General features: G+C 40.6%; 3 protein-coding genes across 13 annotated transcripts in view; 2 read left to right on the top strand and 1 right to left on the bottom strand.

Moving 5' to 3' along the window:
• LOC125768170 (neurotrimin-like) overlaps nt 1-7,635 on the top strand; it is an 80,257-nt gene extending 72,622 nt beyond the window's left edge. For 4 of the 5 annotated variants that reach the window (XM_049435497.1, XM_049435495.1, XM_049435498.1 and 1 more), the window contains exons 4-11: nt 1,693-1,891; nt 1,963-2,101; nt 2,175-2,340; nt 2,684-2,752; nt 3,176-3,426; nt 3,494-3,655; nt 4,017-4,084; nt 4,221-7,635. In XM_049435497.1, the coding sequence (XP_049291454.1) occupies nt 1,693-1,891; nt 1,963-2,101; nt 2,175-2,340; nt 2,684-2,752; nt 3,176-3,426; nt 3,494-3,655; nt 4,017-4,084; nt 4,221-4,461 (1,295 nt within the window). In that variant the 3' untranslated portion in view covers nt 4,462-7,635. The remainder of the gene's footprint in view (nt 1-1,692; nt 1,892-1,962; nt 2,102-2,174; nt 2,341-2,683; nt 2,753-3,175; nt 3,427-3,493; nt 3,656-4,016; nt 4,085-4,220) is intronic. The other variant, XM_049435499.1, reaches the window with a different exon arrangement.
• A 1,429-nt stretch (nt 7,636-9,064) lies between these two features.
• On the bottom strand, nt 9,065-14,536 carry LOC125768169 (integral membrane protein GPR180-like). Its single transcript, XM_049435494.1, has 6 exons — nt 13,380-14,536; nt 12,882-13,308; nt 12,674-12,817; nt 12,342-12,597; nt 12,168-12,272; nt 9,065-12,019 (listed from the first exon to the last, which is right to left on the bottom strand). Exons 1-6 carry the CDS (start codon nt 13,892-13,894, stop codon nt 11,742-11,744), a joined length of 1,725 nt encoding a protein of 574 aa, XP_049291451.1. The 5' UTR covers nt 13,895-14,536; the 3' UTR covers nt 9,065-11,741.
• A 179-nt stretch (nt 14,537-14,715) lies between these two features.
• Nucleotides 14,716-27,058, top strand: LOC125768160 (EH domain-binding protein 1). Of its 7 annotated transcripts, none has more exons than XM_049435463.1 (12): nt 14,717-15,292; nt 15,668-16,160; nt 18,473-19,867; nt 19,940-20,142; nt 20,802-21,424; nt 21,792-21,890; nt 22,147-22,530; nt 22,691-22,814; nt 22,885-22,981; nt 23,055-23,243; nt 23,314-23,399; nt 23,472-27,058. In XM_049435463.1, exons 2-11 carry the CDS (start codon nt 16,057-16,059, stop codon nt 23,393-23,395), a joined length of 3,300 nt encoding a protein of 1,099 aa, XP_049291420.1. In that variant the 5' UTR covers nt 14,717-15,292; nt 15,668-16,056; the 3' UTR covers nt 23,396-23,399; nt 23,472-27,058. The 7 variants fall into 7 exon arrangements, with proteins under 7 accessions (XP_049291424.1, XP_049291420.1, XP_049291419.1 ...); XM_049435462.1 differs by having other exon boundaries at nt 14,717-15,503; XM_049435461.1 differs by having other exon boundaries at nt 14,717-15,585.

The following is a 27,058-nucleotide window of genomic DNA, read 5'->3' as shown; positions in this document are numbered from 1 at the left end:
CGGTTTTGCACCCGATCGGCAGTAAACCGATGGTCATTTGGTCGAGGGAAAACGTTCAATCGTTTGATTGATTGATGGTTTAATGAAGCCTTCCAGAACATAAGTTTAGTGGACAGGATGAAATATACTCGCTTCTTTGTTGATTCCAATGCACTCACAGCACGCCGAGCGAAAGTGGAATAAGGAAAACACGGTTTGCAAACATTTGTTAAGATTAGCTGGGAAGACAACTTCAAATCAAAGTACATGCTGTTCCTTGCTTGGACCTTTGGGTAACTTGACCTACCGCAAACAGAATTGCAGTGTGAAAAATTTGAACTATAATATTAAAAATTGCTTTAATGTAGTTTGATCTAACCTTTTTAAGTAATGTTATCCCAACTAGAACAAAATTAAAAAAAAATTATCAAAGAGAATAAAATTTATATTAAACATAATTAATAAAAAAAGATAATCGGTAGATGAAATAAATGAACAAAATAAATCACTTGACACTAAACATGTCAATAAATAAAGAGAATAAAATTTATATAAAACATAATTAATAAAAAAAAAGGTAATCGGTAGATGAAATAAATGAACAAAATAAATCACTTGCCACTAAACATGTCAATAAATCTCTGTTGAGCGCAGTAAAACAGAAAATATTCCAGTTTTTTATCGTCACTATTAACATGATTCAATTAGTTTCATTCGATCGCCGTAAATTTCTTATAAAGCTCGCTGTGTGTCTTGTCAAGTCTATCAAGCGATTCGTTAAAATTCAAGGTTAACACCTTGTTTATGAGCCACGTTAGCATAATCCCCTTTCACTCACGATGCAATTTCATGCAAACACGTCATTTTTAAAGCATTTTTTCTCTCTCAAACCTAGCAAATGAACGATCACACCCTGTCAAACAGCTTATGGGGCAAAGCTTCTATCCCATCATGCTCATAGATCGATCACTGCCGGAAAGTCACTGTAGTTCGAATGCTACCTGCCAGGGTGGTTTTTTCTTGCATTTGCATGCACATTGCTTCTTACCCCCCCTTCAACCTATCTCGATTACCTCGCGTTGATTGTAAGATAGTTGCTTGCATTCGTAAAGCAGTCTGAGAATTCGTTGCTTTCTTGCCGGGCAGCAGCGGCATACAGGGTTAGATGAATAATTTAATTGCTCCATTGCATCTCCCCGGGGACGATAAATTCACTTTAGCACCGGTACTGTGTACCGTTGAGCGGCAAGTTGCAGTCGCTTACTTGCATTGCAATTCATTAGTGGCTTTGAATCGATAAACGGCACGCCAAGTGGCTTCTACTGGCAAGTCGGGGGGTTTTTTTTATTGACTGTTATCTGCATGTGCAGGTGCATTTTATTTACACTTCCTTTGCTATTCCTGCTCGGAACGGTACGGAATCGAAATGCATTAGGACAAATGGTTCGGCATTCCGTGACGGCTTTTTTTCCCCGTCCCCGTTCGTACTGTGTTACCCAACTCAAAAGAATGCCGACGTCGGTTAGCATATTTTGCACACTGGAATGCAAGGTCATGACATTTGAAGCTGTTCGGGGCTAGTTGGGGTGAGGATATTTCTTGAACTTTGAGTAAAGTGTTTTATTGACAGAATAAGGGAGAAGTTGGGTTCACTTTACCTTCCTTCCAAAGCTGACCCCTAATAACCATCAAACCGTATCATCTATTCCACAGGTACCACCATCATCATGTGGTACTACAATCAGAAGACGCTCTTCCAGCACATGACTAAGCTGACGTCCGATCCCCGGTATACGATTAATCCGGACTTTTCGCTGCAAATCGATAACGTGCAGCTAGCGGACGAAGGTACCTATTCCTGCCAGGTACTGCCCAACAAAATGAGTGTCAACATTGAGCTGCAGTTGTTGACGTAAGTGTTCCCGGGTTTGAAGCAGAATAGAAACGAAGATTGAACTTTTATTCCCCCTCTCCCTACCATAGACCTCCACGAGATGTTCACATCATGCACGGTAATAAGATCATCAATGATACGATTGAAGTTCATCAGCGAGATCGCAAGTTTATTCTGCTGTGTTCTGCCGGAGGACATCCTACGCCATTGATCACCTGGTCTTATCGTGTAAGTATTCCGGGTTTGGGTTTATTGATACAAATATCAGATTTATCAATGTTTTTCAATGCTTCCAATTTAGGGACGACATCTGGATGAGGAAAATAGCCGTCAGTTTGGCATTGTGCTGCGTAAGGAGTTTTTGGACATCCACGAGGTAAAGCCTCAGCATGCCGGTGACTACGAATGTATGGCCCAGAACGGTTTCGGCGATCCAGTCAGCCGGACTGTGACGGTAATTGTAAAAGGTAAGCTATAGTTGCTATAATTCTTGAACGCCACCACACATCACTACCGAGGAGAAATTATTAATCATCGATTTATCCTGAACTTTCTCATAAAAATGGGGATTTTTTCTGTGTGTTTTTTTTTTGTATTTTCAATTTATGGATTTCACTGTGGGTTTTTACGACCATTACCATTACTCACATCCATCTAACATAACGTTAATTTTTAAATCTGTTCACGCATCATACCATACGACATCATACTGATTGTGTTGCGTTGTGGCGCCATACTACTGGTTCCGTCATCATTCCGGCACCTTCATTACGCATACGTAACGCATCATTCATCACGAAAACGCCGCAGATGAATCATCGGATGAGCTGGAGGACGATGATATGGATGCGTCCAATGTAACTGCACCGCTGGAGAAAGGTCATCATTAGTGCAACACATTCGTAGTGGTTGTTTCGCGTTTTGACTCTTAATTGCACCCTGCTAAGCGCACCGCCACTTAGGCAACAGTGTGTACTACTAGTATCTTTGCCAGTTTACACCTGCTGTATATAGCACAAGCACGATAATCCTCGCAGTAGTCAATATCTGTATCAATAGTTAGTAGTAAAGATAGTCCTGCACATATTTCGTACAAAGATCAAGTGTATACCTAAATCCTTTCACGTATTGTAAGTCACCCAACGCCGAGAGTTCCCAAGCATGGTAACACTTACAGCATTAAAGCTTTCAACCAGTGAAGCAAAACGCAGACGCATGTTCGCCTTTTAGTTGCTCGAAACATTTGGAGTTATCAAGCAAAGTGTAAGCTCACGCAACTGTCTGCCATCTCTTCATTTACAGGTAGTCCAATCATTCACAAACACACCAGCTACATTAACAGTGCCATCGGGGAGAATGTTGAGGTCGTTTGTCTTTATGACAGCAATCCAGCTCCACGCAAAATCCAGTGGCTTCGGGATGATGAGATTGTTCAGCAATCAGCTGGCCAGACTACGATCACGAACGATCACCACAACCATCACAACCGTACCCGGCTCACTATTCGCAATATTCAGCAAAAGGACTTGAAGGCGTACTATTGCAAAATTGAGGTTAGTTTTTTGAAGTTGCAGTGTGCCACAGGGAAAGAGTTTTAAACTCCCTTTATCTCCATTCTAGAATGAGCTGGGTGAAGCGATTTCCAAAACGATTCTTGGACTGCAACCAGGAGGAGCACATCTGATATACTCCAATGTCTCCGATGGATTGTTGCACACGTGGTGGAAAATACACAGTATTCAACAAATCTCCGAAATGCAGGTGCTCTACCGAGGAGAAAATGTAAGTTTTACAGAATATTCCAGAGAATGTTTCCAGAGAAAGTTGCGAAAGAAGTTCCAATTCACAAATCGCCGACAACTCATATACTACAAGTTGTCTAACACATCAAATCGCTTGAATAAAGCAGGTCTTTTGTTAATTTTTCGTAGAATTCGTATCCAAATACGATAACAAATATCAAATGATCCAAAAATCAATCATTAAAGTCTCGAATTTCTTTCAACTCAATGTATCGAAAAACGTAAAAAAAATCCTATAAAACGTGTAAATCCTTCTATTGACGCAACGATATGTTTTTTCTTTCAAACCTTTCAACTTTATGCCCACCGTGCTGTGTTGCGTTCGCTGCTTCTTCAAACAGACCAAATACACACCGGTAACGGCCGATATCTCCAGCTACGACCAAAACACTGATGGATACACCTGGACGTAAGTAAAACCTTTTCATCCTTTTTTGCTCCTATACTTTCAAATGCAAAACCCCGATCACACACTGCTTCCCGAACTGGCTGCCTACACACACACACACATTCATTTTTTCGCTTTGATCCACCCCAAAAACCAGGGTTCGCAAATCGGTCCGACTTCCGGAGGGCGAGTGGTTTGTGACGGCCCGGGCACGCAACACCGAGGGTTGGTCCAGTGCCGAAAGCCTACCGCATCAGTTCCAGATCCGTGACGCGATGGACAACATTCAGGTCGCTTCGATCGGTGGTTCCAGTGGTGCCCATCGGACACTTCCGGCACTATCGACCGGTGGGCTGGTGCTGTTGCTGTTGCCCTTCGTTAAGTCACTAGTGTATTAATATGTTGTATAGAGGATGCATCGTAACGGCGTGTATAAGTGAGTGAATGAGAGCAGAAGAAGATAGATAAAGAAAAAGCTTCTAAAAGTAGCATAAATAAGTGAAAACCGAACCAATCCTCCAGTTCTCCCTTTCTTTCCTTTTCCCCCGCCATTCCCCGCGCATGATACACGTAAACCATTCAGAATCAGGACGAGGGCATCAGGAAAAAGCATTTTTCGACACTTTGATAGTCTGGTTGTTTGTTCTGATACTTCATCATGATTTAGAATAGGGCTCGGAAAAAGGTATTAACAGCCCCACATCCTATCAGCACGTAGAAACCTTGCTTAAAAGCCGATGAAGTTTATGTGTGAGTGCGTGTGGGAAATCACACGTTTTCTTACATTGATATCGAATGGGAGATAGCAATGTGAGTGATACGAGTTACGCTAACCAAACGGGAAAACGTGTAACTCACCAAGGAACTATTTAGGGCTAAACAAAGAGAGAGCAGAAGAGAGAGAGAGAGAGAGAGAGAGAGAGAGAGAGAGCAAAAAACAATTACGTATGTTACACGAACTTTCCTATCCCTTAAGACAGCAAAGCATCAATTCCCCAAAGTCAGGGATATCCCTATTTCCCAAGGCACCCAAGGCACGCGGATGAGAATTCAAATTTTGAATGCCGTAACGTAAGGAAGGCAACGTAGATGCAAATCAAAGCGATATAGTTATTATGGTAGGAAATGTGACGAATGTGAAGAGGAAGGTGGATAGTTTAACCAAAAGAAGAATCTTCATAACAGTCCCTTAACCCATTCGCGCCGCTGACACGTACACTACGATTACCGGTCATGCCCTTCGTGATAAGGATGCGCACGTATACGTGGCATGTAGGTGGGTGTCGAGAGCAAGGGTAAACGCACACACCACGTCTGTGTGTGTTGGTTTACCCTTTTTGGCCCCAATTAACGTTTAAATCAAATGCGTTCTAGCGCGTTCCGTCTTATGTTGTTAGTACGTTCCTTTTCATGCTTCATTTGAGTCCTTCCATTTTGAGAAACAAAACAAAAAAAAACACACATTTGCCTTTTGTTGTCAGATAGATTAATTTGGAAAAACTGTTCCCCTATTCGTTTTGCTAATTAAAACCCCCCGGAAAGGGAGCAGTATAAACATTTTATAAAAAAAAGGTATTTTAAATCGATTAGGAGAGAAAACAACCAACATTTGCGAGGTAACACTGCAACACTTACAGAACAGCGTAATGAAATGCATAACTTGATCAAACACAATATTATAACCAAAATTGCCTTTGGAAGAAAAAAAAAGCTCGATGTGTCGATGTAAAACATGCAGCAAATCCCAGTTTAATATAAATGCAAACAAACAAACAAACAAAAAACGTTACACAAGTTTGGTTCGGAAAAGAGTAAAACAACAGAATTGGAAGTAACAAAACATATTTGTTTGCGGGAAGTAAATAACAAACCGGATTACGAGATGGTAAAACGGTTAGTTTATAAATTGTATAGAGAAAATAATAATATTAACATAATATTGCCTTTTTTCCTTCCCAGACCAAATAAAAGAAGTAGCCTGTCACACTCTCCTAGGATCCATTAAATATTTTACCTTTTTATCACTTTTCTTAGATTAGCTAAACACGTCCCTTACAAAGTTATTTTCTTGTAAATGTAGACCATTAAAATAGACCAACGTTACTTTCCCAATTTGGTTCGCCAAACCGCCCAGTGTGTGTTTACTCGCTAGTGTACTACCTTTAAGATCAACATTCATTTCTTGTCCATTTGTTCCAATGTTATAACTTAGCTGAAACGAATCTTTCTACACTACTTTCTCGCTTTTTCTTTACTGTTGTTTACGTTTTCTTTCCCTTTCCCCCGCATTACTTCTGTAACTGTAAACACATAAGTTAAACTTAGTTAAACTATAAAGTAGTGCTTTAAGCTATACGTATAGTATTTTGAAGGAAAGATTAAGTCAAAGTTATGGTAGTAATGAAGCATTGTGTACTATAGAGAAATGCGAAAAAACAATGGGAAAAGAGTATGCAAAATTGAACAGGAAAGTAGAGAAAGACTAGGAGAAAACAACAACGTGAACGAAACAGCGAATTAACTCTACATGTTGGCAAAGCGAAACAAACGAAACAGAGAGTTCTTGTAAAACAGACATTTACAGTACTTTCAGCGTTCTAGTTTTAGCATGATAAGAAATTCCGTTCCGTTATTTTATAATTTTTTATCAAAACAGCTGCTCCGGCCTAAAGAATACAATATGGATAGATACATGAAACATTTTAACTCGCTTACAATAGATTCATTTGTAGACGTTACATATAGATAACGGAACTCGTAACGCAAAAGATAACGCCAATCTTAATCTTCTTAAGAGCAATTACAAAAAAGCAAACAACAATATCAACCTTTTAGATTTTTGTTAGCATAAAACTAGCTCATCTACGTAGTAGAAATAGTTTCATCCTTATGAAATAACACAACCAAAATTAGAATCAATCTCTCACCTGAGCAGTGTTTGTTTGTTGATTTGTATACTTTTTTTGTTTTATGTTTTTTTATTTGTCTACGGGCACAACAACAATTCGCCATCTAAATGTTAACCAATGTAATGATTTTTTTTAATGTGCAACAACAGAAGGTAGTTGCATCGTAAACAAGTTGTGCTATAGGTTTGTAACGTAACGATGAATCCTAATCGGTGAATAATAAGAGAAGAAAAAAAACACTATTTAAACGCAGAAGTATTTGATAGTGCACTGAACGATACAAAAAAACCAGATTATTAGCGAAAAATGAATATGAAAAAGCATAAATATTGAACAAAACAAAACACAAAACTTCAATTTGGCAAACTAGCAGACGCATCGTAAATTGAATAAACAAAAAACATAAACACAGCACACACTAACCCCAATATGAGCTATGTTCTGTACCATTAATGAATGTTAAATAGAATTGATGAAATTAGATATGGGAAAACAAAACTTAACATGGCGGATGCGATGGTGCGAATAGAACTTTGGTATTTGGTTTAGCAGTTGAATAAATTTTATGCAGGAACAGAAAAGATCGTAGCGCATAAAAACCCTTTCGTGCACAGTGAAACAGTGAAATGGAAAATAAAAGGAAAATATCGTCGAAACAATAAAGATCGCCGTTACGGAGTGTTTTTAATCATTCCCGAAATTATTTCTTTGCTCAAACGAATCGTACCTATAAAGAAAATGGAGTATATGTACAGGTGCAACAAACAAATCGGGGCTAATAATCGTGTTTGCGCACCGCTACAGGCAATATCTGCCGGGTTTTTAAATTTTCGAAAATTTCGGAAAATTTGGGGAATCTCCAAACTGTTTTCCCGAACGGACAACGAACAAATAATACCTGCATTGTGCTGGTACGTGTACAAAGAATCAATAATTGACTATCCTCTCATAAATTGACCAGCGTTTATGGGGTACCTGCTGTTGTGGGGTATAGGTGTTCAGTCTATACCCTGTTCAATTGATTACAATGGATACAATCATGTATATGATGATTGGTACATATTCCATACTTTGTTTATAATGTGATTTAGTTTGAAAACCCTTGTTAGAATATTTAAAAAAATATTTTTATACAGATTACAGTTAATTCTTATTAGACATTGTTGGGTTTTTTTGGATAGACTTCGTTGGATCAAAGATTCTGTGAGGATTATATTGCACTAATCTCCAAGCTCTGTACCATCCTTCACAAGTACCGTGACATACGCATGAAGAAAAATATACACAAACAACATTCACTATAATGTTTTCACACCTCAGGGAGTCTGTTAAATCCTTACCTATTGTAAGCGTTAAACTACCTGGACTCGAAAATCCCAAAAAAGTGTAAAGAGGCGCAGATTTGACTATACCTGAGCGCAGATTAAGAAAGAAACCCCCGGGTAACAAAAAAACTCTCAAAATTTTTGATTTCTATAAAAACCCAACATACAGTATCGTTGGATATTCAGTCTCATTCAGACCTCGAACAAGACAAGATCCAAAGGATATACTACAACTTTTAGTAAAGTCCTCAAACGCTACTCTTCACCATGAATCGAGTCGTTGCGCTGAACCGTTTACAACCGAAGAACATCACAAGAGAACATTCAGTTGGGATATTAATAGTTCCACTAACTATAACGTCGGTATACGATCCGGAGGAGGATTCCCGTGCTCTGCTGAACGAACGATCGTCAAAAGCACCCAAACTATCAGCCCGGCTTTTGCGGCAGCAGTGGATCAAAAAGACAATCCCGGAAGTCATTAAGAAGATTAGCGTACGAAAAAGTCTTCAAAGGATAAGGAACCGAGTGTGAGCGATAAGAAGATGTAATACAACAAAACCGACAAGAAGAAGGTGCAAAGCAAAGCGAGCACCGATTGTAATTAGTGTAAATATTAACGATTTTAAGCAATAAAATAAGTAATAATAAAATTCATTTAAAAACGAAACCATTTGTGTCGTAATTTCGATTATAGCATAAGAAAACAGCAATTTACAATTTCTCAATACTTATCGCACCTGGAAAGATCAGTAAACAGGTAAACGAATCACTTAAGAATTTAGATTTAATTTTCATACTTTTCGACAACTATTTGTAGTTTGTTTGTTTGTTTGTTTTTTTGTACAAGTAAAGTTTGTTTTTCTTCTATTGACATTTGTCGTTTGCCTTTTCCCATTACCAAATGTCTGGTGGAAAATTTTGCACAATAGTAGATGGAAGTTGTTACAGCAGGAGTGTTTACTAACTCACGCACCTGTGTTTCTTGGCCCGAACGTGGCCATTTGCGAGTATCGAACAATTTCCAAGGCGAACTCCTGTTGTCTTGTTTTCGTTAAGTGTATTAGCAGTAGAAAAATATTCTTATTACTCTATCACAACTCACTGCGCACCATCGCTGTTGGTTTACCCTTGCCCGCAAACTAGTGGATCTGGGGTTATATATTATTAGTTGGAAGTTTACGTAGTTGATCGTAGAATAAATAACCATTCTCACACATAGGTCCGTAAAAACAAACGAAGAATCTTTCACACACTTTACCTTCATCTACTTGGTAAGCGTTGCCCTAAATGGTAGTTTAAAATTCTTTAGTTAAACTTAAGTTCTTCTTAAGAAACGAAAGGTACGGGATTTTCCGCATTGTTTTTTTTTGTTTGCTATAAAATTACTCTTTATGTGTTTTTACTTTTTGGGAAATAATTTAACTCGACCGTGTAATGATATTAGCCTTTTCCGTTTCATCTAATTGAATTATATCTCTCACAACAACTGGTTTGAGCATAACCTACAGCAAAGCAGCAGCTATTTTTTGTTTTGCTAGCGACATTGAGTTTTAAATTGAAAATGAGTTCCAGCGATCGCAGTTCCCTCCTTCGCGCCTTGTCGTTCTCGCTTTATGGGGTTTTATGAGTTTCAATATCATTGTTTACGGTAGTAATGATTCTTTCTTTCTCCCCTTCACACTACCACAACTTTGCTTAAGCTAGTTTCGCTACGCATCCGCAACCGGATCTCGGCAAAGCTATGATTCTTTTAAAAAAAGGTACATTACGTTGCAGCCATTGTTATTTTTTTACGTTTCTTGTATTGTTTTTGTGTGAGTTAGGTTACGCTACAAGTGTTCATTATGTTTTAACCTACGACTTCATTCTTTCTAACAGCTCTGCTTAGCTTTCCATATCTGTTGCAATAATTAAGTAACTTTACGTGAAAGTGGAACCGGCTCTAACAACAATAAAATTCTACATCCCTTGCTGAGAGACAAGCTAAAATGGTATTTTGCATTGTTTGTTTTGCTTCTGTTTGGTTCTCGCGCTTGATTTCCCGATTCCAACACACATCGGCAAAAAGGCAAAAGAGGAGTGGAATGGAGTGGCAAAGCTTGCAGAAAAAAAAAATTCATTTCCACTTTTGGTGTACAAACAGCCGTTGTATAAAATCTTGTGAGCGTAAAAACAACGAAGGAATAGATAAAATGCTGTAACTTGCTGCCGTGTGCTAGGATTAGATAGATTCATGTAAAATACTACTATTTCGTAGAAGCGTTTTCATATTGACGTGGTTTGCCAGTGGGCCAGTGACAGTAATTGAGAGATTTTCACATTCCAGCCATGTCTCACCAGCCCAGTTAGGATGATGTTCTTTCAAAAACAAAAGGGTTCATGTCTAAATCAAACCGGTAAAGTAGACTAACACATTAGATAGATAGAATAGTTTTAAAAACACAGAACCATTAAACTATTTTCCTCCTAAAGATAAGAAATGTATAACACGCTGTAGTGCAAGAACAACTAATCAGATGCCTGCCAGATACTTCTTGTGGGCTTTGAGTAAATGAGGAAATGACGCATTATCTTAGCGCTTTGGAGAGGACATAACGGAAAAGCTTAACATTGGCATGCTTTCTATACAACAATCGTGTCACTACGCTTACCGTTAAAGGTCTTAAAAGTAAAAAGGTTAAAGTTTTATCTCATTCGTTTTGCATAATTGCTATGAATTTCATATCACACAATACTTGTTTTGTTTTGTTGTTGTTTTTTTTTTTAGTCGGACTTGATGCTTTGCGCCGCATTGTTTTCTCAGTCCTTACGATAAATTTAACTACAATTGATACTATACACACACAGACAAACCCTTACGCGTATGGAAATTTTCGGTCTTTTTACCATGGATATCAGGCCCCCAATTAAAATGATCTTATCGACAGCCTAGCCTGAACGCACGGATGCGCTATCGAAAGCATATAGAGAATATCAATTATGAATATTTTTTAAGAAATGGAAGAATTTTGACTTTCACAGACGCACGCGCAGCGTCAAACTCCAATTTTTAATACTAATCGTAATAGTATCGTCGATTGGATTACCGGTACCTTATTTGCTTTTTTCTGCATCTTTGCCCACTCCCAATGTATCTTAACAATCAATCAATGACCAGATTAGAGTGCCATTAAATTGGCAGGCCGGAGGGCATCCCGCACGTCACCTGTATCAATTCAAAACGTATCAAAAAGTTTTTCTTTGTTCTTTTACACTGATATTACGACAACACACCCAGCGTACGTTTTGTGGGAATGACACACCAGCCGGGTCTATGGGTGAATTAAATTCGTTCTAAAGATTCGTCGTTTACGTGTTGACATCGGTGTGCTTTTGAGGACTTTATACGATTTCTTTGCTTAGCGCCACAAAACGTCTTTCCATGGCCGACAATAGGACTATCTAGTCGAAGGATCGCCCTCCTTTACCTAAACCACCGTTCATGGCGTTACCATTATGGAGTGTGAGCGGTTTACTGCCACCACCGGAACCACTACCGACCGAGTACGAATTGCCCGTATGAAGCAAATCGTCCGTACTAAGCACAAGCGTCTCTATCTCATCATCTTCGTTGTCCAAGTAATCATCCACCGCTAGATCACCGTTGCTACTGTGTAGCGTATCGGAGTCTCGGTGAACTATGTGCGGTGCTTCATTGAACTCATCCAGCTCGTCCATACCTACCACAGATGTTTCAGTATTAAATATTATTAGCAAACAAATATTTGCAGACTACTGGATTAACCGAGACCTAATTTTCCGCTATCGATCATGTGCCGATATAATTTTGTATGCGAATAAGTAAATAAAAAACCAAGTTGTACTTACCCCCAAAGTTTGTACCCGTTAGCAGCAAATACTGGCCGGCACGGTTAGGCCACAATAAACCCATCATCACACAGTAAGCCAAACAATCGGCTGAATTTGTTATACCTAAAATGGAATTAATACGTATACATTAGAACATTGATTGAGAACATTGAAGTTTACCAATAACTTTACCTAATAAGAGCTTATACCGCCATAGCGGACTAACATTCACAGCAATGATGGCCACGATCGGCAGGTAAATGAACCATACCAGACTCGAAGCACCGAAGTGAAGCAGAAAGTCTAGCTTCTGCGACGAATGTTCGTACTTCATTGTAGTACGCAGTTCCCACAGGAACCAGAGCATCATCGTTGAACGACAAGCAAGCACTAGCCACCCGGGCCATGTCTGATACTCGTCAATATCGGAAATAATATCAACTTCCGTCTGGAAAGAAACACAACAGGACAGTTAATTATTTTGTTCTTGAAGATATCTATTAAAAGAGCAAATCATTACTTACTCTGTTCCATATGTACAGCAGCACATGTATGGCACAGTAGGGTATCCAAATAACCATGAGTAGAATCCAACTGCTGACGCTAATTTGTAACCGTGTTACGGCCCATCCCTTGGCCAGCAGCAACAATATGAGCATGAATGAGGTCTGAAAGCGAACAAATTATTAGCTATCGTTTACAGGCCACATATTTCATCTACCCTGCACTTACACGACTAAAAATATCGAATATATCGCCCATAATGGCCAGCTTCTCATTGCCAACGCCATTCATAGCGTAACGAATCGTATGCGTGAGTAGCAGACAAACGCTTACGAACTCTAGCACAAGGCTTACGGTGAAAAGCCTCGTGACGGGATGTTTCTGGAGCCGAACGGCATAAATTTGCAACGGTACCATCAGCAGATAGACGACGAAAAATATCAAATACATCTCGAGCGTATTTTGACGATCGAAGGAAAAGTGAAAGAGCAGCGGATTGAAGAAGGAAAGCGTCTGGCGGTTCGGATTACCGTTCACCAGCGTAATATCGAAATCGATGGATGGTGGTTCCGTGTGATACTTGCGATAGTCGTAATGATGCCACTGGCAGGTAGATGCATTCTGATAACAGGCCACCATCGACACGTACCAGAATCTAAAATGATAAGCAAATGTAAACGTATAAAAAACGGATTGCTGATGATGCGCTAAACGAACAGAACTTACCTTGGCACATTAGGATCACTAATTACGAACGTGAACTGACTGCCCGGCACGACGTTTTCTCGTGTATCCTCATCCACGCATAGCTTTCCTTTCTCGCAAGGAATTCGCCTCAGATAATCCGCTTCCGCGTGAGGATTGCAAGCCCGACTATAAACAATCTTATCCAGCTTCTCGAACATCCGCTGGCAGGCCACATCTCGATCGTAATCGTTCCTGTTCGCGTAGTATTCAAGGAAGCTGCGCTTATCTAGTACAGCCAACGTAACCGGAACAGTAAAGTTAACCTTCGACGTTATGTTTCCGTAGATGTACCCAAACGTGTCCCATTCCGTGTCCTTCTGGGAGTGTTTTTCCGTCTTCTGGAAACCGAACTTGTGCAGAAAGCGGAAAAACTCATCCACCTCGAAGGTGCCGCTAAGGTGGGCGGATTTCACTTCTGGCAATCCACCCGCCACCACCATCCAAATGGTGACCAGTCCTATCCATCGCCTACACCCAGACGAATATGTCCGCATGTTGAAGCCTTTTTGCTGCGTTTGTCACCAAGCCACGTCGGAGACCTTTCCACCACACAACCGAGAAACAAACGCGCCGCACCAGGTACGTAACTTTCCTTCCCACTACCTATGAATACCCCCAGGGCAGACGTTTTTCACTTTCACTTTCTCCGAGCCCACCGTACACCCGTCCGGAATGTTGCACTATCGAGCAAATCGCTGCACATTTGCACCTTTATCGGACGTTCGGAAAATTGGATAGATACACCTGCGAGCTAGTATGCCAACTTTCCACCTGGACTACACTGCGAATAGCGAATGTTTATCGCATCATGCCCGTTAATGTATAACGACGATAAAAATGGACATTGTTTGTCTAGGGGTTTAATGTGTTTTAATATTTTATTGTTTCTGCTCGTTTTTCTCCAGCTAGCGATTTTTTTCCTTTTTTTCTTTTTGCACCAATGCAAACTTTGTTGACATGGTATTTTGACGTGCTACTGTCAGAAGGTACAGTGCTATCCATTTGCTACGCACCACGAACAGGCAGTCAGAAAGAGATTTATAAAACCAAAAGGGTTTTGTCTAGAAACTTACAACATACTATAAGTAAAAGTGAAGACAAAAATTAAATCCTTCTCAAAGTGTTTGATATCTTTGAATTGGCGTGTTTTCCAACACGTTATTCGTGGAAAATAAATGATTGAATATGAAACTCATGATGAACTTCCACCGTGCACAGCTCTTGCTTGACAGCTTCCTTCAGTCAGCAAACCAGTAGGTATCTCTCTCTAGCACATATCTGCTCACTTTGGTTCTGTTTCGCTCCCGCAGCCAATTCCGACACTTTTTCATCCAACTGTCAAACAAGCAGATAGAAAAGTGAAGAAATTGTGCAAAAAGATTATGTTGTAAGATCCCGTGTGCCTGCGCTAGTTTTTCGAAAGGATTTTCTTGTATGTTACCCATTCACTACATTTCCAGCAGTAGTGTTACTTGATTGTTATGCGAACCATCTTTGAATATCCGTATCCGTAGTGCGCGAGTGCGTTATGGTTTAACTGCAAATCAACTTCATCGCAACAGGGGGTGCGTCCAGTTTGTAAAATATTGTGCAGCAAAAGTGAAAAGAATCGTACAAAATTTAGCACAAAAATGCGTCTGATGGTACCGAAAAACCTTGCCAAGTGTGACTGTGGTCGGAGGGTAGTTTAGCAACAGCACGGTAACCGAGTGGAAAGTGGGTATTGTGTGAAAAAACGTGAAAAGATGTGAAAAACCGCAACATCTCATAGTGGTGTTTGGAGCACGAAAAGTAGAGCCTACTTCCAGTGCGAGATCTATTCTCCGGGAGTGGACGGGTTTGGTGAAAACACAACAGCCCCCAAAGTACGTCCTGTACGTTGTGAAACGCAGGTCAGGAAAACAACAACCTTGATCCGTTGTCTACGTCAGAGCGTGGGGTGGGTGGCCCGGGCCAAGGTCCAAGGCAGGAAGGCAAATCACCCAACCAGAGCAAAAGCGCAAAAACATCGTAGTAGTCGGCAAACTTTCTTTGCCTAGCGTGTGTGTAGTTCGGAGTACTCCAAAGGATGCTCGCAGATCGTATTGTTTACGCTTAACCAAGGTGTGTAGAAAAATAAACAAAACGTACCCTTCCCGTCCCTTCAACCGCCGCCCCGGTCACAGGGCACCACGCTCCAACCACGGTACAATTGTTTGCATCTGATCAAGTAATTTGATCTTTGCTTACGATTATTAACAAGGGAATGTGTTTCCTTCTCCCGACAGCTAAACGCTGATAAGTGAAAAGCGCTTGTGAACTGTGTTGTAAAAACGAAAGAAAGAAGAGTTTAAAACAATCATAGCAGCCGTCGTACGCGTTTCTAGCTGCGAGAAAGATTCCTTAACGGTGGAAGTTTTTTTTGTTTCAACCCTTTTTACGATTATTTATCGCTCAGCAGAAATGTTATTCTCAGCGCGTTGCAACATTCCTACTGCCGTCAGTGTATAGTTTATGTGCGCTTTTGAAATTGTAATCAAGATTTCAAACCTAGAACGGCCAATGAGAATGCAAGGAAGGGATCAGCAGTGAAGCTAACGCGGAAGCTAAATCAAACAACGCCAAACATAACTGAATCATCTGGCTGAAAGCATCATCCTCATTTCCCGAAGGTAAAATGGGAAGCGTGTGGAAGCGGTTGCAGCGCGTCAACAAACGGGCGGCCAAGTTTTCCTTCACCGTGTCGTACCATGAGCTGTTCATGGAGACGACCGCCAAATGGTAGGTTTTGGGTTTTATTTTGTTACATTTCCCACTAAATAGAAAGCATTTTATTTCCTTACTTGTAGCTACACCTTTTCGCCGGGGGGGCAAACAGGAAATTTAATATAACAAATTGATTCATTATGGGCGCTCTTTGGGCGGCTTCGCGTTGTGTTTACTTTGTAGATATTTCACCCACAATGACAAGAGAAGGAGGGCTTTACTGCGGTGGGCTTCGCGTTACCTCCGTTACCTACGTAATCGTACCTTGGAAATGAACATCATAATTTCCTGTATCATCACCTTCATCGTCATCACGAAACAATGCTAGCGTCATCACCATCGTACGCCTCACGTCATCGACGGAGGTTTTTGGCGTTGGATGCAGTTCCGTCGCGTCTAGTTTTGTTTATCTTTGCCGTCTTGTGAAACCCTTCGTTGTTTTGCTTACCCCCTAGCGGGTTTACCCCGCTGACGGTCCGAAAGGGGATGGTACTACGGAGCGATCGGATTATTTTTTTTTCACCCGTGCACACGGACGAATCGTAGTGTGCAGAGGTCGGCAAACATGTTTTTTTTTATTTCGTTCATGCTCTAGATGTGCTAATGGTTTGTACAGCATGTTGATCTAGTTGCATATGAACTTTGGTAGTACAGTATCCAAGCAACTTGTATGATAACTTATTTTTCGTCTTTTGATAAAGCATTTCTTCATCTTCGTGATATACGTTATGTACTTTGCTTATCCCTGGAGTCGCATTGATGGTTTCATGTACGTGGACTCATGTTGGAAGATGAATTGGAAGGAACAAGTTTGAGGCAGGCAAATCCCAAATGGGAATGGGAATGGAGTTAGTCGATTTTTTATTTTTGGACGATGACGCGTGTATGAGTTACCCCCATGTGTTCCGCACAACCCCAGCTGCATCCATTGTTAGCATTGGAGCTGGCAGAGTGTGTTGCGGTTGCCCCCAAAGACACACTCTTCAACCCTCTGTACGAGTGTTCAGTGTCATTTTTCGATGCACATTGTTTTTTGCGGTCAGTTTATTTTTATTTCCAACCTAAACATTGAACGGTTATCGCTGTTTGGTATTTATTTTTAAAAAAGTTCCGTTTTCATTTTCGTCCACAAAGGTAATGGAAAAATATTGATCAATTTGTTCGTTCCTTACGCGCGCGCACACACACACACAAACAGGGATTCGTGTCCCGATTGCATTTTCATTACCGAACGTCCTTGCATAGGCCTTACCCGTACACCCGTTTGTAAAGCGGATGAGATTTTCATTTCGGTTCACCAACAATCCGTGAATAAAATATGCATCGAACGCGGTTTGCCGTGTCTGTTTGCCCATCATCCGTTGTGTTTGTTATAAAATAAAACACCCGCGTTGCCCGTGCTAGCATGAAATAAACGAAATACGCCATGAATTTCCAATGTAGCATGACGCTCCGGAACGCTATACTTGGATGCATTCTTTGCGCACAGCACAATTCCCCATGGGTCAGAGGCCTTCCGAATGCAATCGCAGCGCGAGCCGTGCGTTCAGAGGTCATCCGATGCGTCTGCGGTTAATTCATTATCATCATCAAGTATAAGTACTGCGGGCTTCGGGTCAAGACTGCGATGAGAGAGGGAGGGTCTCCAAATAGAACAGAGCAACCGGGTACTTCACTGATTTCGTGCTGCTATATCGCGTTCCGGAAGCACTTGAAGTGGCAGTTGAAAGAATGTTGCTGCTTTTATCTTCTGCACCCCAGTTTAGGCTGAAGAACGTGGCAAAGAATGGGATTGGACGAAATGTATCAGACGAGTTTTGAGATAAAAACTTTTGTTGCGATATTTGAGTATTTGTTTTATACAATGTACAGTCAGAAGCTGGACATTTACAGGCCTCAAAAAGGAACTCTTTAATAGGTTCTATTGAATGAAAATCATTTTAACAATTTTCAACAATCTGTCCCCAATTAACTTCCCCAGTAGTGTTTCTCAGTAAGTTTGACCTATTCGGTCAGGTTGTTTCGTTCACATGGAATGGCAATGGCACATTAATTAAATTTCACGAGTGTATCAAAATAGCTCGTCGTATCCATCGGCTTCTCCCTCTCGTCGCTCACTGAATCAAATTTTGCACATTGCGCAAACCTCTAACCAGCTGAAAACAAATCAATTAAGCATCAATCGACGTTCCGCCAGATGGACGATTGGCGAGTGCCATTGTCGAGGTGGTAGCGCACGCGCTTCAATTGCAAGCCACCACTGTCTCACGGAATTGATTTCATTAATTTAAAACCGCTGTTTGTTTCTCTTTCGCTTGTATTGACAGGCGCCCCAATAAGCTGCACGTCGTGTGGACACGCCGTTCACGGCGCGTCTCGTCGAGTGCACTCGAATGGCAACCGGATCTAATCAACCCGCTCAGCAGCACAATGTCCTGGCCAATGCCGGACAACCATACGATCGCGGTAACGCTCTTCAAAGACATCCGGACGCACGAGCTGGAGGATAAGGATTGGACGTTCGTGCTCGAGGATGTTTCGCAGCTCGGCAAGAAGCGGGCCCTTGCGTCGGCAACGATCAACATGCGCAAATACGCGAGTATCGAGTCAACCCAGCAAACGTTTACGTTGCGATTGCGTCCTGTTTCGAAGAAAATACTCGCGGCAAACCTTGAGCTTACGCTGAGCTGTGTATTTTTACGCGAGGGCAAAGCGACGGACGAGGACATGCAGAGCATCATCTCACTGATGTCGGTCAACAATGTGTCCGACATTGCACCGCTCGATGATCTGGAGGATATACCGGATCTGGAAAATTCGATAGATTTTTCCGAGAACATGTCCGAGCTAACGAACCAACTGGAGCAACTGACGACGAGTTTGAACAGCTCGGAACTACTGACACCGATGAGCGGTGTGCCATCGTTACTATCGGACGATCAAACGCCGATCGTGTGTGGATCGCGTGAAATGTTCCTGGATATGTTGCAAGATCGCGAAGACGAAGCAAAGCGAGAGCTGGACGAGAATGAAAACAAGCAGTCACTTCAACGATCGAAAGAAGAGGGCGCTGGTGAAGCTGCACAAACATCATCGTCTCCTAGTCAAAGAGAACCGGAAGTTAGCATCCCAGAAACGGTACGTGCGTTTGCCGAACAGGAAGACGAAGAGGATCAGCTGGACAAACAATTGGATGCGCTGGGAATATTGGAAGATGAGGAGGATAACGAGGATGGTTATGCTTCCGGGCGTTCAACACCGATCATTGCTGCATCACACCGTCTCCCAACGCCGGAACCAATTTCGGTGATAATACAAGAGGAGAAAAAACGATCTCCCGAACCACCGAAACCTTCACTGTTCGATGGACAGTCGTTCAACAGTAGCCGATCCGATCTCAAACCGTTAAACTTAGTCAAGAGCTATGATAACGAACCGAGTGAAATGGAAAAGAGCACAATTACCGAACAGGAAGCGGATGAACGTTTGGATGTATCGTTGGTTCCTCCCATACGGACGGTACCGTTGCCCTTATCGGCTGGAGGAGAGTTACTGAAACCGCTGGGAACGTTGAAGGACAGTACGCCGGGACAGGATCTGCTCGAATGGTGCAAGGAGGTGACAAAGAATTACAATGGCGTAAAAGTGACAAATCTGACGACGAGCTGGCGCAACGGGATGGCGTTTTGTGCGGTGATACATCATTTCTATCCTAATCTTATGTAAGTACTTCTACTAAAGTGATTCTGTTGATTGTTTAACTTTATTTCAACCTCTATTCTGTTTTCTTATAGTGACATGACCAAACTGTCCCCCGGTAATGTGATCGAAAACTGTCGAACAGCATTCGATGCGGCTGAGAAGCTTGGCATACCGAGAGTGATTGAGCCGCGCGATATGAATTTACTCGCCGTGCCGGATAAGCTGGCAGTTATGACGTATCTTTATCAGCTACGTGCACACTTTACCGGACATCAGCTAGAGGTCCAATCCATCGGTAAGTATCGTGCGTAGTTCATTTTTTAAAAAAAGAACTAGATTAGAAATACATGTGCCGGCAGTCTATTTGTTAAATGCACGATAAAATTGGAGAACATCTTGATGAAAATACTTCTGTTCTAACGCATAAATTACCCATTTAAGATGGCAGCGATGGCCCCTGTCCGGCATGTGGCCGTGTTGCTGAACAGGCAATATGCTCTTATCACTCGCAAACGAAGGTTTCCGATGAAACAGGAGGTATTGAGTGACATTTTTGCGAGAACGAGTTTGGTTTTCTTGTTTGAGGACAAGCATAAAATTAACTCACAAAGAATCTGGTTAAAAGGACGACACGGATTCTAATGAAGAAAAGTGTTGTTATATTTTGTGTGTGTGTGTGTATTATCATTATTGTGGCAAGCCTTTGGCTTATCCTTTTTTTGTGAATATTCATTTAGGAACATTATTGAGACAATTCATAGTAGATTGTGGTTTGAATATTTTACCGTTTTCTGAAAACGATTGTGTGAAACCGCAACAAAAAAGTGTTGTAATGCTTTAAAAATAACATATAACGCTTGTTTTGAACTAAATTCTCCTTGCTACATCATTCAATCGCATTTTCTTCGCGTGGCATCAACACACTTACTATTTGCTTGTGTTTTTTTTTTGCAGGTGAAACGACGGATGATTCCAGCTACGTGATCGGTAATTACAAATCCGACAAACTGTGTAAAAATCTGCTCAATCTGACCGACATCATCACGCCCAACAACGACGATCCATTGGGGCCAAAAATCGATACAAAGGCGGCCCTATTGGCCAACTCGAAGCACTTGCTGGGACGTGTACTATCCCCTACCAAAGATAAGCTTCCCAACTTTCCCTTTAGCCTGCTGGACGGGCCACTCGGTCCGGGACATGTTGCCACCAATGGTTCTAGCAATGACGATAGCAATAGTAAACCATCGAACGGTGTTAGTGGCCATCAAAGAAGCGTAGACAGCGATTGTACACATACTTCCACCACAGTTAATGAGGAAAAATCTATAGAAAACCGTACCATTTCCACGGCAGTAGACGGTGGTAGTGCGGTGACAGTGAATGGAAACAGCGCTAGTCCCATGGACGGTGATGGTGGCACTGAATCCATCGCAGAGGAGGACGGTACGTCCTCGTCTGATTCCCAAAGACGTGCCCAAATCGAAAGTAAATTATCGCACAGTGGTAGAGATGTTGATGGTGATGACGAAGAGATTCAAACGCTGCCCCAAACGTTGGATATAAATAAAGCGAACGTAAGTAGCAGTGACCAAAGACACATCACCAAAAGTGTGAAGCCCAGAAGGATTTTTGTTGGATTTGAGCTTGAGTTACAAACTTCTGGGCTGTTTTGTTTTACTTTTATAGTAGTTTTATCTTAAAGCATGTGCAATTATGGTTTACAGTAGATTTACCATAAGTGCGTGTTTTGGTTGATTTTCGATTGTTTGATATTAGATCTTTTGCGTTGGTTTAAATTTGTTCACAATGATGAAATAATTCTTTAGCTCTCAAACACCATCTGTATATATTCTTCTCAACTTTCCAACCGAGGGTTTGTATTATGTTTTTTTTTCGTTTTGTTTTCTTTTGGCTTTGTTTCGTTTTCGCTTCTGATTTTAGAAATTGATTTTACGGCACAAAGAAATGAGTGAACGGGCCAAACTCATGATAGAACGGCTTAGATCGTCGCACGTAGATAGCAAAGGTGACAAGGATGCAGTAAGTGTTTTGTTTTTCTACTTTAAGAAATAGTTTTTTTTTATTTTACTGGTTTTATTGGTATTATTTACCATTTTGTTTTGTAAATATTTAAGTTTTTGTTTGTTTTATTTTATTAATTTGTTTTTTATTCGAGTGTCGAATGAAGCTATTACTGCTTCCAGCATATCACAAACAATGCAAAATATTCTCACTAACCTAAGCTTTCCGTTTGCCATTTGCTTCGTCTGCTGCCACCATTTCCAAATTTCGAAAGGTCGAACGACAGGCCAGGCTGCGTGAGGAGGCCCGAAAGTTGATTGCTGGCGCAAAGCTAAAGCTATCCGGGTTAGACTCTCCTTCATCACCCACGAAGCTGTTTCCTTCCGGTGGTCGTCCAGCGGCTCCTCTCTCGCCGGACCGCGCTATCTCACCCATCAACAACGGATCGGAGTTTATCTTTCCCACCGGTCATCACCATTCGCATAGAAAGGATATGGTTTCACCAGGACAACTGGACTCAAACGGCAAGGATAGTAAGGGTCACAACTACAAGACGGTAGAACAGATTAGTAACCATCATCTACTAAAGCGAGGTACTCCGTCGCCGAGCAAGTTGATTGAGTTTATGGGGCCAAAGAGTGAAGATGACGGTGGTCAGGTAGGTTTTCTCTTGAATTGTATGATCTGTACGATATTGTGTGTTTGTGTGTGATTACAGTTTGGAAAATTAAATATTAGCCTCCACGAAAGGAAATAAATGAATAAGAATTACTATAAAAAATAATGTTCAAACAATAATAATCTATTGTCATCTGCAGGTGGAACGTGTAAACTATATTCAAAGTGAGCTTAACAAACTGGAACGCGAGCAGGAAGCTATCGATCTGAAAGCAAACGCGCTCGAGAAGAAATTACGCGCTGTGATGGGTGGAACAATGACGAGTAAGTTTTTAGTCACAAAAAGTTGCAACAAAAATTTTTTTATTTTTTAAATCTAAAACTCTCATTTTAGACGTTTCCGAAACTGAGGATCAACTGATGTCACAATGGTTCACATTGGTTAATAAAAAGAACGCACTACTTAGGCGGCAAATGCAGCTTAATCTACTGTGAGTATTATACAGCGTTGGAGTGAAATGTGTTTTATAACGTGCACACCGCATTTTTTATCCTCTACAACAGTGAACAAGAGAATGATCTTGAGAAAAAGTACGAAATGCTAAACATGGAGCTGCGAGCTGCCCTCTCCGTTGAGGATTGGCAGAAGACGGAGGAACAGCGTGAGAAGGAAGCACTGCTGCTAACAGAATTGGTTGCAATCGTCGACAAACGGAATGAACTGGTGCAGAATTTGCACAGTCAAGAACAAGCGTAAGTTATAATAGTGCTTAATTTGCAAACCAAGCCGTTTTCAGTACATTTTTATGTTTTGTTATTTCAGCATCGAAGACGACGACGAAATTGAAAGGAAGCTAGAGACGGTAGATATTAATCAGAAGGATGAAAAATGTGTGATCCAGTGAACTGGTAAGCTTGATTAATACTTTCCAGTACTAAGTATTTCAGTTTTTTAATGATATACGTTTGGATTTATTTTAGATTTCTTCTATTTCTGTCTGTTTGGAAGATTGGAGTATTTTGCAATTTGATGTGTGCCGTTTCGGGCGTTACTTCAACATTCACGCAATCAACGCAAAAGGCGCCAAGCGTAACCGAAGCTCGTACTAGTACAATCATCGTTTAACACACGACATACCAACAGCCTGTAACTACAGTAGAGACATTTCCGTTCCGGGTTTTGAATTCCGTTTTCGTAATCAATTCCGTCCGTTGTGTACACACGCTTCGTGTGTATGTATGTGTGCGCGTTTTTTGTGTGTCCGTGTGTTCCGTAGTAGTGTGTGTGTATGTACAAGTGCTTGTATTTATTGGAAGCGTTCCAAATGGAAATGATAGTTGTGTTTTAGGATGTGAAACCCCTATATCAACAATTTCATCTCGTAGATCGATGATCGAAACGGTCGCTATCGATCAACCTAACTATTGATGCGTGAAGTTGATTACCTCGCTCGTAATGCAATGATACTGGCAATGGATACAGTTGTCAGTTTATATCAAATGAGCAGGATGCAACCGAAACGTGGCCAATCGACCAACATCAATTCTCTTAGTGTTGTAACAAACCTCCAATCACTGATTTAATGCATAGCGGTAACGGTTGTTTTGGCTTTCGTCTGAAATCGGCAAATATCTACGTGTCATGACAAAGATTAAATGTATTGTTTAATGTCTAACATCTTTATCAGGCTTTCAAAGGCAAAATTGAAAACCACGCTTGCAAACTGCAGCAACACATGAAAGGGATCCCAAGTGCAAATGCTTATATTTATTGCAATAATACGTTAGCTTTAGCTTTTTTATTATTAAGTTTCCGTTTTCTTTTAAACCGTTGTACAACTAAATTTTTATATTGTTCATCTCTTGCTTTCCAAACGGTACTGTACGGTGCCGTTATAAAGGTAATCTGGTTTAACTACCGGCTAGGAAATGAGTAACGCGAACAAGTCTACTAGTAAAATAGGCATCAGAACGAGTTAGGTTTAGACGCGGTGTCAGCTAAACGCTAAAAAAGTAATGTAAACTTATTCAAAGTGATATTAGAACGAACGGGAAATCGAGTGAGCGTTTTTTATATGATTAGTATCTTTTTATTAGTACGCACGCGAAGCTGCCTATCCACCAAAAAAAGGGGTGCGTATTCGTGCATGCTTCGAACGTTTCATCCGAAAAAAACACGAAACAACAATTTTACCTATCTGAATGAATGAAGCTCCAGTCTATCAAGCTTCTCTACTTAAAGAACTAGTTTCCATCTAGTGTTATTATTGATCAACACACACCCACATACATAATATTTTTAGATGATATCATGGATGGTTTACTGTATATATGTAGTGATATACCGAACAAATATGAGGCCGATGAACCATTTTTTCTCCGCCATGCTTTTGCTTCCGGAAGAAGAATGAAAGCAGTACAGAGTGCAGAATAAGCTTATTGTATTACAATTTTCATCATTGCTTCTATCGTCCTAAGTGATTGTGTTTCTTTTGTCAAAGCTTAGAGAGGGATACATAATAATATTTTAACATGCAAAAGTGCATAAGTCGGCTTCTACTGTTTGCACTACTACCCAGGAACCAACCATTTACTCTCCGTACAGAAGTATTGTTAGTATTGTGTCCATTTATTTGTCACCCCAAATCTTATACACCATACCGTAAGGCCGAGATAAAATATTCTAGTCACAGCGGAAAGGAATTACCAGTTGTTGTCCACAATTTCTGCCGAATTGGTGTTAAGTCACTGGGAAGTGATTGGGTGAATTATCTAACAAAAGCATTCTAACGTCATAAAGCTTTCTAACGCCTTTATTAAATCTGGTGAGGGACTAGTTGTATGTAAAATGCTTGCGATAGTAACACGTTTCATTTTCAATACTTCCGTTTGTAAGAAGCGAAGCCGATTTAGTATAAATAATCAATGGTTTACTACGCCATTTTCTTCACTTTGCATAAGCGTGTGTATTGAGAAGTAAGTTAATTGAAGAAATGGAAAGCGGTTCAAAGGTTCATCCTACAGCCAAAGACAAGTTGCGGAAGGAGAGTAAGACCAGCAGGAAGGAATCATGTAGTTTAATCTTATTAAACATAATTTTCATAACTTCTAGCGCTCAATTTGAAAGAGATTTTAGTTTGTCAATGGTAATAATATTGTGCACACTTTCATATTATTTCACCATTTTTGCTTCGGCTGGCACGAAGACACACCCTGGCATGCACTACTTGAATTGATAAGGCGGATTCTGTTTCCTTTTTAAACAATCGAATGGGTCATTTGGCTTATGTACCCCCGGTACTACTTACCCACCTTTCTCGCAGATTAGTAATAGATTTCACAATTGCAACATTCAGCTATAAAAGCATCATCATTTCTATACTAACAACATTGAAACTAAACGCGACAATAGCTCGTTGCTGGATAGTTACGCCAGTGTAACGCTTGCAGTTATTCGGAAGACATACACCAACCATTGGTTATGAAACAATCTGTATTGATAACACACTCAATAGCGCGATTCTATGGCTCTAAAAAACACTACACATTCGCAATCGTAAGTTCGAAAGCATTAAATTATTCTCATATAATCAAATCTGTCATATGGCTTTCAATCACACAATCGGAGAAAAAACTCGTTAAAATGCATAGCAAAATAAACTGTGTGTAAGAACCGTTAGGGAGGAATACAGACGCGTTAAGCAAAGGCAACAAAGTATAACTTTGACCTTATGGGTAACGCACGGAAACGAGATATAGATAAGCAGCAGCACATAACATCCAAAACCAGATAAAGTTGAATAATTCGCATAGAATGGCACTAGTTGCCCAAGAAGAAGTGACACGGAAATGTATAACAAGAAAACATATTTTTAGACACTAGTAAAAAAAAAATGAAAGGAGCGACGTTATTTCGGAACCGTTTTCAACACGAAACGCGCCACATTCGATCGCATAAAACCTAATTGCTACACATCACTGCGGAGCATGAGCAAAAACAGAAATCTTCTTTTACTTTAGTCTAGATAAAACCGAAACAGTCACGAACGAGGTGGAAGAGAATAATGGAACATGTTACTCCAGCAGCAAAAAAAAAGCAGACGTTAAGAAAGGATGGTCCTAACCACCTGTTTATGGTGGTAATGTATTTTTTTCGGAAAGACCATAATAAGCTTAAAGAGAAGGAATTCAATTTGCATGATTGATAATAGAGAACCAGAGGCAGAAGATTACCATCACAGAGCTGTATTTATACATCGTATATATATACACACACAGACCCGTTTGCGACCTTCTAGAATTGAGTATATACTTATACATAAAAGAAAAAAAAACACATATATATTTTTTCTCATAATATATACATAGACCCATTTCGCATTACTCACGGGACGCGCTGCGTGAAGCTATGTAAATGTAGGTTTCCTATATCGACAAGGCAAGAGGTAAAACAAAACATTTTGCGCAATGAAACGGAAACAGAATGCAGTAAAGAACTTAACACGAATAAAGCGTGGCGCTTGTGGATTGTAATGATATGATGCAGTAAACGGAAAAGTATCGAAAAA

This window comes from Anopheles funestus, chromosome 3RL (genome assembly GCF_943734845.2).
Source record: "Anopheles funestus chromosome 3RL, idAnoFuneDA-416_04, whole genome shotgun sequence".
NCBI lineage: Eukaryota > Metazoa > Arthropoda > Insecta > Diptera > Culicidae > Anopheles > Anopheles funestus.
Note: the sequence above shows the minus strand (reverse complement) of the source record. Positions and strands in the feature narration are given on the sequence as shown.

What these genes read in the sequence shown, in the direction of transcription:
- LOC125768169 (XM_049435494.1), bottom strand. Translation starts at nt 13,894, where the DNA reads ATGCGGACATATTCGTCTGGGTGTAGGCGATGGATAGGACTGGTCACC. An exon ending in GCGGTATAAGCTCTTATTAG is followed by an intron (nt 12,273 to 12,341) that starts GTAAAGTTATTG and finishes ATTCCATTTTAG; the next exon opens with GTATAACAAATTCAGCCGAT. An exon ending in AACGGGTACAAACTTTGGGG is followed by an intron (nt 12,020 to 12,167) that starts GTAAGTACAACT and finishes CATCTGTGGTAG; the next exon opens with GTATGGACGAGCTGGATGAG.
- LOC125768160 (XM_049435463.1), top strand. Translation starts at nt 16,057, where the DNA reads ATGGGAAGCGTGTGGAAGCGGTTGCAGCGCGTCAACAAACGGGCGGCC. An exon ending in CATTTCTATCCTAATCTTAT is followed by an intron (nt 19,868 to 19,939) that starts GTAAGTACTTCT and finishes GTTTTCTTATAG; the next exon opens with TGACATGACCAAACTGTCCC. An exon ending in GATGGGTGGAACAATGACGA is followed by an intron (nt 22,815 to 22,884) that starts GTAAGTTTTTAG and finishes CTCTCATTTTAG; the next exon opens with ACGTTTCCGAAACTGAGGAT.